Below are 8,293 nucleotides of genomic sequence, written 5' to 3' on the forward strand. Positions count from 1 at the left end.
GGGCGCCTTTTGAATGCTGCAACTGCAAGGTTGGTGCTGCCTCTAATGGCCCTGTCGAGCTCCGATCGATCCTCACCAAACCTACGCTGATCTGATCGGCGACACGTTGACACTGCTACCGACTGCAGATTGGGCATCAGAAGAAAGGAAAAATAGAAGTCAGAGGGTGAGAAACGACCGTGATTTATCTCTGCACAGACATGCAAAAAGAAGGATCTTATCAGGATCACACGATCTTTTGCAAAAGAAATGAGTGTATCTGCATCAGGCAATCACCCATCAGGCGAGGCAACGACTCTGCTAATCAGGAGCACTCCGAGTTGCCATCATGCATCACAAACGCATCATCAGCTGCAGCAGCAGCCTCCAACTCCAATGATGTGACGAAATGTGGGTCTGATGTCACCATCCCCTGCCGAACGAGATCCGTGCCCGGAGCCGGAGGCCCCTGCCTGGCCGATGATGGACGCACCACACCTGCGCGCCCGGGACCCACCTGTCGGTCTCTGCATGCCGCCATGGCCCATGGAGCTGCTCCTCCTCCTCCTCCTACATGTACAGTAAGGCTACTACAAGGCTTGGTGGCGTGGCCATTATAAAGGTTAGCTGCCTAAGCGGCGGCCTCTCCCCCTTGCCACCAGCCCACCACCACCCCTCGCCATCAGAGAGCCAGAGAGTGTTCAGCTCCAGTTCCAGTTGCTCCACGCGACGAGCTGAGCTCCGCTGAAGCTCGAGGGAAGCGCTACTCTGCATCTAGCCTCGCCATGGCGTCAGGGGAAGCAGAGCCGCTGCAGTACACGGTGAGTGATGGGTGGTTCTGCATTGGGGAGGGAGGGCGTTCCTGACGCCGCTAGGCGCGACTTCCTGACGCCTCTCTCTGTTTCTTGCAGACCACCGTGCTGCGGGTGTCCATCCACTGCGAGGGCTGCAAGAAGAAGGTCAAGAAGGTGCTCCACAACATCGAAGGTACCTGGAATGGTCTTGGTCGATAAATCTTCTCACTGTTCTTCGTTACAGCGACTGATCGAGTGGCTTAATTTGCCGCCGTGGAACGATCAGGAGTGTACAAGGTGACGGTGGACGCGGCGCAGCACAAGGTGACCGTCACCGGCAGCGTCGGCGCCGACGCGCTCGTCAGGCGGCTGCACAAGGCCGGCAAGCAGGCCGCGCTGTGGCCGGCGCCGGCGCCCGCCGTGGTCGTCGAGGCGGCCAAGAAGCCCGAGGAGGTCGACCCGGCGCCGCCAGCGGCCGTGGAGGGCGATAAGGTCAAGGAAGGCGCGGGCAAGGCGGACGCGAAGCCGAAGGAGGCGGCCAAGGACAAGAAGCAGCCTGAAGCCGAGGGCAAGGAGAAGAAGCCGGAGAAGGACAAGGGCTCCGACAAGAAGCCCGAGAAAGCCGAGGCCGCGAAACCCAAGGACGAGGCCAAGAAGGACGTCGAGGTGACCCCGCCGAAGGAGAAGGGCTCCCCTGAGCCGACAAAAGAATCCGCAGCCTCCGGCGAGGAGGCGGGCGCGGAGGAGCCCAGCAGCGGCAAGAAGGGCAAGAAAAAGAAGAACAAGCAGCAGAAGGAGGGCGGCGAGTCCGAGGCCGCACCGGCGGAGAAGACGCCGCAGCCGTCGCTGCCAGCGCCGGTCCTGGCGCCCGCGCAACCTCCCGGTCCGGAGCGCCCCCTCGGCGGGTTCCCGTACTACGCGGCGCAGCCGGTGATGAGCTACAACGTGGCGCACCCGAGCTCCAGCGTGTCGTACTACGCGCCCACGCCGGTTGGGCACATGCAGCCAATGCCGACGCCTCCGCCGCCACCGACGACGATGGTGCCGTACGGGTACCCGCCGTACCCGCCGATGATGCCGCCGCCGATGCCGGAGTTCATGTACGGCCCGCCGGGCATCCGGTCGTCCCCGCCGCAGGAGTCGTACAACAACATGTTCAACGAGGAGAACGCCAACTCGTGCAGCGTCATGTGACGCCCCCGCCGCCGCCGCCGCCGCCTCGCCGGACGCCGCACGGTGTCGAGTTGTAGTTAGAGGGAGGCTTTCGTAATAGAGGCCTCTCGTGTCGTGGTTACTATAGGTGGTAGAGTACTGGAGTACTGTCAATTAGGTGGTCAAAGCTCCCCTTGACCAGAATTTTTTTTCTTCTCTCCTTATAAATTGCTCTTTAGTGCACCATGTAATCAGGTGATGATATTCTAGTACCACCACTACTTGCGATGTGTCTTTTTGCTACTACTTTCTGTTAGTTATGATTTATGAACTCCATTTTGATATAAAACAAAAAACATGTAGAGTATGAATTCTCACCAGCAAAAAAGCAAATAATTCAAGCAGGTAGGTGAGTGAGTGAATTTTGAAAGAGGGGGTGTTGGCGCGTGGGTGGAGATTGTTGGTAGGACAGGACAGTGAATCAGTGATGCCAAGTTTTAAATGTAATTGTTGGGTGGGGGCACTTTTTAGCAGGGAGGGGCAGGGGGGCCCTGGGCAGAGGGGCTAATGAAGGTGGGCTGTTGGTTGACAGGCCTTTTCTATGATGATTGCTGGTGTGCAGGGAATGTGTCACAGTTTGTCACATGTAGCGCAATGATTCCCTGCATCGCATTTCTCTTCTCGGTGATTGATGGTTTGATACGATACGCTCCTGAATTTTAGTAGTTTTATTGGGCTGCCTTCATTGGAGAATTATACGGTAATGCAGCGGGGGACAACATTAAAAAAGAAGAAGAAAAAGTCTACTTAACACCCTAATGTATCAAGAGTCGATTACATCGCCCCTCAGCTATAAAACCGGGTACTGAACCCCCATGGAACAGGGGCCCACCTGTAAGTGTCCCATCGTCCTCTTTGCTGAATTGTTTTTGCCTTTCCCCAACCCTTCCTCCTCTCTGCCGCCGCCCGAGCCCCGGTCGCCCTTCTCGATGGTGCCGCCGCCGCAGCAGCCGTGGCTAGGCGTGTCTGTGCATGTCGTCGCAGGGGGCAGCAGCAGCTCCTCCTCCTCATCATCCTTGTTCGCCTCATGCTCGTCTTCGCGTCGCTCTCGGCCGCTGACCACAGCGCCTGCTCTCCCTCGCCTGCGCGTCGTGGAAGAAGATCGATTCCACCACACGCCAGCATCGTCAACCTGGGCCTCGATACGTCTCTTCGTCGTTGCTGACAGCCTCGACGGCATGATCCGCGTGGCCATCGTCATCGGTGTCCTCTACCTCCACTAGTGGTTACCAGTTGCCGTAGACGCCGGCTTCAGTTCCGATGAGCATCACTGACTTCTTTCTCAGTTGAGGGAACCCATCCCATCGACAAAGCCACGCAGAGAGGTGCATAATTTTGCTCTTTTGTATAATGCAAGGAGACATCTCTTGCTCTCTTTGTCGAATTTGTTGCTGACCTGAAAATATTGAGCTCTATTTGATATAATCTCCTCAGTTTTGATCTCCAATTGGCTTGTTCTGATGTTCTGAAATTTCATTGCGTGATCATTGTTGGATTGATGAGTTGAGCCTCCGATCTCCGAAGCACTTAGATTATAGTTTGATAGGGAAATTTGGGTTTCTTTTAGATTTGGAAATTGTCCAATTAGTTCTTGTGGGTGTAGGATGGCCGGATGGATGGGTAGGCCTCGGGCTGGTGGCAGTACCTGCACGCCCACGGGTGGGTACCCATGCGCCGCGCCCCGTAGCCATAGCGCCCTGGCTGCTGGAGTGCGTTCCAGCCGGCGCCTGGCAACACCTTGCCATACTGGCCGTGCTGGAGGCTGCGACGACGGAGCAGCTCCTCCATTGCGCCGGTGGGGCACGCGCGCGGCGAGGCAGCGGTGGTGGCGTGGAGCGTGGCAGCGAGGCGGGGTCTAGCTATAGAAAAAGAGGGGTCCGACGCGGCGCGACGGCGTGACGAGCAGGCTGAGGGCGGCGGCAGAGAGGGGATGGCTGGATGGGGAAGAACGGCGGCAAAGAGGACAACGAGGAGTCGAGGACACTTGCAGGTGGGTCCGGCATTCCACGTTTAGCTGAAGTCAATATTAGTGGAAGTTCAATATTAGTGGAAAATGGCTTTTAGTTTGTATAAAAAAGAAAGTGAAGTGTCCGATAGCTGTACCAGCTGCGGCTGCGTTTCTTGAGCAGGGGGTACAGGAACAGGTGGTTCATTCAAACATGGTACGAGGCAGGCGTTACGACGACACAACGTACGCGGGGTGCAGTGTGCATCGGACCAGTAACAGGAGGAAGGGGCACACGAGCACGGTGCGGTCGTCCGATGATGTCCTGCTGCTGCCGCTGCCGAGAGCCCCCCCTCTCGTCGCTCCGCAGCTCGCACATGGCATGTCAAGATCCTCAGCCGGGCACACAGGCTTTTCCTTGCGAAGCTGAAGCCCGTGGCCGTGCACACAAGGGGAATAGAGAGTGTGTTCGTTGGTCGTGGTTGGATTTCCTGTCTCCCCCGTCCCGTCCCGTTCCTCCGCTTACAGTTATACAGGACGGCGTCAGCGAGTGTGCTGTGCTAGTATATGACCGTACAGCACTACGAGTAGAGTAGTATAGTACATGGTGCCAGTGGTAGTTGGCAGGTGGTCTTGTCATTTTTTGTTTTACCGCTGGACGCTGCTGCCCGGTGAAGTCTGAGGTACTGATGCTTGGGCGCGCAGGTGTTGGTGCACGAGGATTAACGCGACGCGACGTACGCAGCCTCGAGTTGGCCTAAACGGAATCTAGCTGAGCTAGGCGCAGCAGCGGCGGGGGTTAATCTATTGTAATCCCCCCACCAAAGGCTGAGCCGCTTTGACGGCTCTGTCGGTTGGGTTGACGCCCGCGGCGCTGTGCCTGTGCATCTCCTCGCCGCGGCCTCGGCCCTCGGGCACCCCAGGTCCGCGCGGGGCGGCCTGGGCCGCCGCGCCGAATTTTTTTTATTTTAATCTTTTTAAAACTAAAATTTTAAACACACAGGCCAAACTAGATTTCCAAGAGCCAGTCCTTTTTATTAAAAGTTGGATTTCCAAAAGCTAGCCCTTTTAGTTGCGTTAAGCTCCGTGGGGTGAAAAGGACTTTAAAAAGACTAGTTCTTAGAAATCTAGTTTGGCGTGGGTTGTTTTTAAAATTTTAGTTTTAAAAGTATTAAAATAAAAAAAAACGCCAGCCGGTTTGACCGCGGCCCAGCTGCTGCCTGAGCCCCCCCGCGCCGCTGCGGAGTTTCTTCACTTCACGGGCTCCGGACTCTGCCGCCGCGGGTCTCTCCTCTCCTCTCCACCTCCACCTGGGAATGGGAGTCGGCTCGGCATCGGGGGGCATCAGGTCGCCGCGCTGTGCTCTGCTGCTGGCTCCCCGAGTCGTGGATGCAGCGGGGCGCCGGCGGGGCGGGCGACTCGGGGATCTCGTCCGTACACGTGGGCGTGACGGGCCTCGTCGTCTGCATCCCCGCAGCGGAATTGATGGCTCCTCCTCCCGCTTGGCTTTGCGCCGGCTGATGCGGCGCCGAATCACGGCTGTAACCTTTGTTCTCTAGCGCCTGGCCTTTTGCGCGCCGGGGAGGACGGTGGAGAGAACCACGCTGCCGCCGGGAGGCTTGGCCTGGCCGGCCGCTGAATCCCCTGCCTGGCTGCAACAGCCTGCCCTGCGCGCAACAGCAAATGTATGAATGGATCGGGATCCATCCATGATCCATCCACCGGGCAGGGGCAATGCTCTGCCTCTGTTTTCCCTCTCGTATGATGAATGAGGAGGATCTACATGCATCTACTCGTGATCAAGGCTGCCTGCCTGCCTCCGAGGCTCAGACGGCATCGAGTGGAGCGCGAGGGACAAACCTGGCAGGGGGGTTTCATGCATGGCCCCCGGCCCTCCCTGCTTCAATGCCCCAATGCCAGAGCCGCAGCAGCAGAGCCAGCAGCTCCGGCATTCATGGCGCTCTCCTTTGCCATTTTGCAACTAAATACTCCTCCTAGCGCACGAATCACTCCACTAAGCACTGTGCCTGCCGCTAGCAGCTCATTCATTCATTCATCCCGACCAGTCCAAAGCCCTGCTCCTGCGTGATGCCTGCGTAAATGGCCGATGCGGAAAATGAGCTGACAGGCAGGTGGGGAGATTCAACTCATGACCCCAGTTCAATGCAAATGCACTGCTCCTAGTTATCAATTCTTCACTCCCACAATACTGTATAAGTTTGAATTTTTTTTTATGCCATGATGATCGTAATAACAACTTGTCTCTGTTACTGTTATGTCTGCGACTGGCCTAGGAAGATTTAGTTAGATCCTCTCCTGATTAACATAACACTAGAGTTGACAAGACTTTGAGTTAGCTTCAAAGTGGAGGAAAAAAAGATCTTTCGCCGTTTGGTTACAGTGTTGCTTTCCGAAGCAAAGCCATAGATTACTACTATAGGATTAGGATTAGCATTAGCTTGTCCTTTGATCGAACCAATATAATGCTCACCACCACATGCATGATGCATGCTAGGATTAGATTCCAGCCGAGCTGAGACCTAATCTCTGAAATCATTTCACCTCCCATGCCGCCGCATGTGTCTGCGTATGCAGGTTTGCAGCTGCTCCACGAACAAAGATACCCTCCCAGCACTTAGCCATCAGCATGGTTTGACTAACCAACTTGCACATGCCTCCTTTGCCAAACTGAAAGCTTGTTTTGCTTTATTATTAGTCCCGTCGACGGGTACGACGGAATCTCTGCAGATCTGGGCTTTGACAATGCTGATTTACACTGCATCATAATGGACTGGCACGTACTCCTACCGTCCTACGTACGAGTACGGTACGCAGTAGCCCAACGTACTGTTACCTGTAGAATTTGTCGAGATGAATACAGTGTACGGCAGTTCACCGTGCATATACAATGTTTTTCATGCTATGCTGTGAACAGAGTATTTTGTTTTCACCTGAAAAAGGTGGTGACCAGGAACGCGTAGGTACATGGGCATTGGGCAGTGCTAGTGCGCAGCGGCACCGTATCTCTTGGTATGGTACCGTACGCCCTGAAAGATCCGAGCTCAGAGCTCTAAGCTCGAGATCGAGCAGTAGCTAGAAAAGCAAGAAACAAAATTCGAGAAGGGCCAGCGCCAGGCTCGCACTGGTGCTGGTGATGACTTCACACTGAGGAAAAGATGGCAAAGGCTGACATGGAGCTGTGTAGGCTGTGCTCGATCGTCGATGGCCGAACTCGATTTCTTGGAGCAGCTACCAAGCTTTTTAGCACACCAGTGGCAGTGAGGAACGGAAGGGAAAGCACACGCACACACAGGCCCATCTGAAAAAGGAGATCTTGTTGGGTCCATTCGGAGTGCAGGCACGTACGTGTACGTGCCATCACTTGAGATATCTGATATTCTGATGTGTGTGTGTGCCCCTCCAAAAAACTTTGGCTGGTTGGCTACTCGAGTCTTAGCTCGGAAGGAAGCACTGCAATGCGAGCAATAAGCCCCAGCGTGACAGGCCATGATTACCATGGTTGAAAGGAAAAAGCTCGTTGCTTTCGGAAAGCCGCCGGCATGGCCGAGCTCCGTTTCTGATGCAACTTCATGAAACACAAAAAGCTCCTCACTTCCTCGAGTGCTGTACAGCCGTCGAGAGAGGCAGAAAAGAGGCTTGGCGTTGTGGTGACCGACGCGATGAAATTTGTTTGCACGGCTCAGTTCTGATGTCCACGTCGGACGGGCCAGGTGGCGAGAGACGAAGCTTCCAAACCGGCCGTGGCCGTCTCCAGTGGCCAGGTCAGGAAGCTTTTATTTGTTGCAGACAGCTTCGGGCCTACACGTACGCGTGCATCGGTGCATGGCGTTGTATCCTACTGTACTACTACTATGCACGTATCAATCAGTTGCGAGAAGGTATTAGCGCATGCACAGTGGGCGTCTTTGCACTTTCTGTCCGACACGTGGGACAGCCCTTGGCCATTTTCATTCCTTTCTGGAACATTGCAGTGCACAGCAACATCACGAAGGATGACGAAAATATTGTAAATGAGTTACCTTTAGGCCCAACATGGCCCATGGGCTGCAGAAGCCAACTCGGCCTGGTTTAGCAGACTACTCGTAGCAGCGAATCAGCGATCAGGAGGGCTTGCTCACAGGCCTGCTGTATGTCCAGAGTTTAAACAGCAGAGACCAGTAGCTGTTAATCTGCAGAAACATATATACGTGCAAAGAATTGAAAGCAACTTGTTCTCCACATTCTGTTGCAGCATCTTTCAGATGATAAGGATCTTCTCCTCTGGTGCAAACGCAACATATCTCAAATAAGTTACGTGACCATGTCAATAGACACTGCAACTTGTGCATGCCATGCCCCAGAA

At 55.1% G+C, this 8,293-nt stretch overlaps 1 protein-coding gene across 1 annotated transcript; it reads left to right on the forward strand.

Annotated features, from left to right (window-relative positions):
- The first annotated feature begins 575 nt into the window (after window positions 1-575).
- LOC117842216 (uncharacterized) lies at window positions 576-2,228 on the forward strand. The gene is made up of 3 exons (XM_034722585.2): window positions 576-800; window positions 891-966; window positions 1,060-2,228. Exons 1-3 carry the CDS (start codon window positions 765-767, stop codon window positions 1,965-1,967), a joined length of 1,020 nt encoding a protein of 339 aa, XP_034578476.1. The 5' UTR covers window positions 576-764; the 3' UTR covers window positions 1,968-2,228.
- Window positions 2,229-8,293: the final 6,065 nt, after the last annotated feature.

This window comes from Setaria viridis, chromosome 2 (genome assembly GCF_005286985.2).
Source record: "Setaria viridis chromosome 2, Setaria_viridis_v4.0, whole genome shotgun sequence".
NCBI lineage: Eukaryota > Viridiplantae > Streptophyta > Magnoliopsida > Poales > Poaceae > Setaria > Setaria viridis.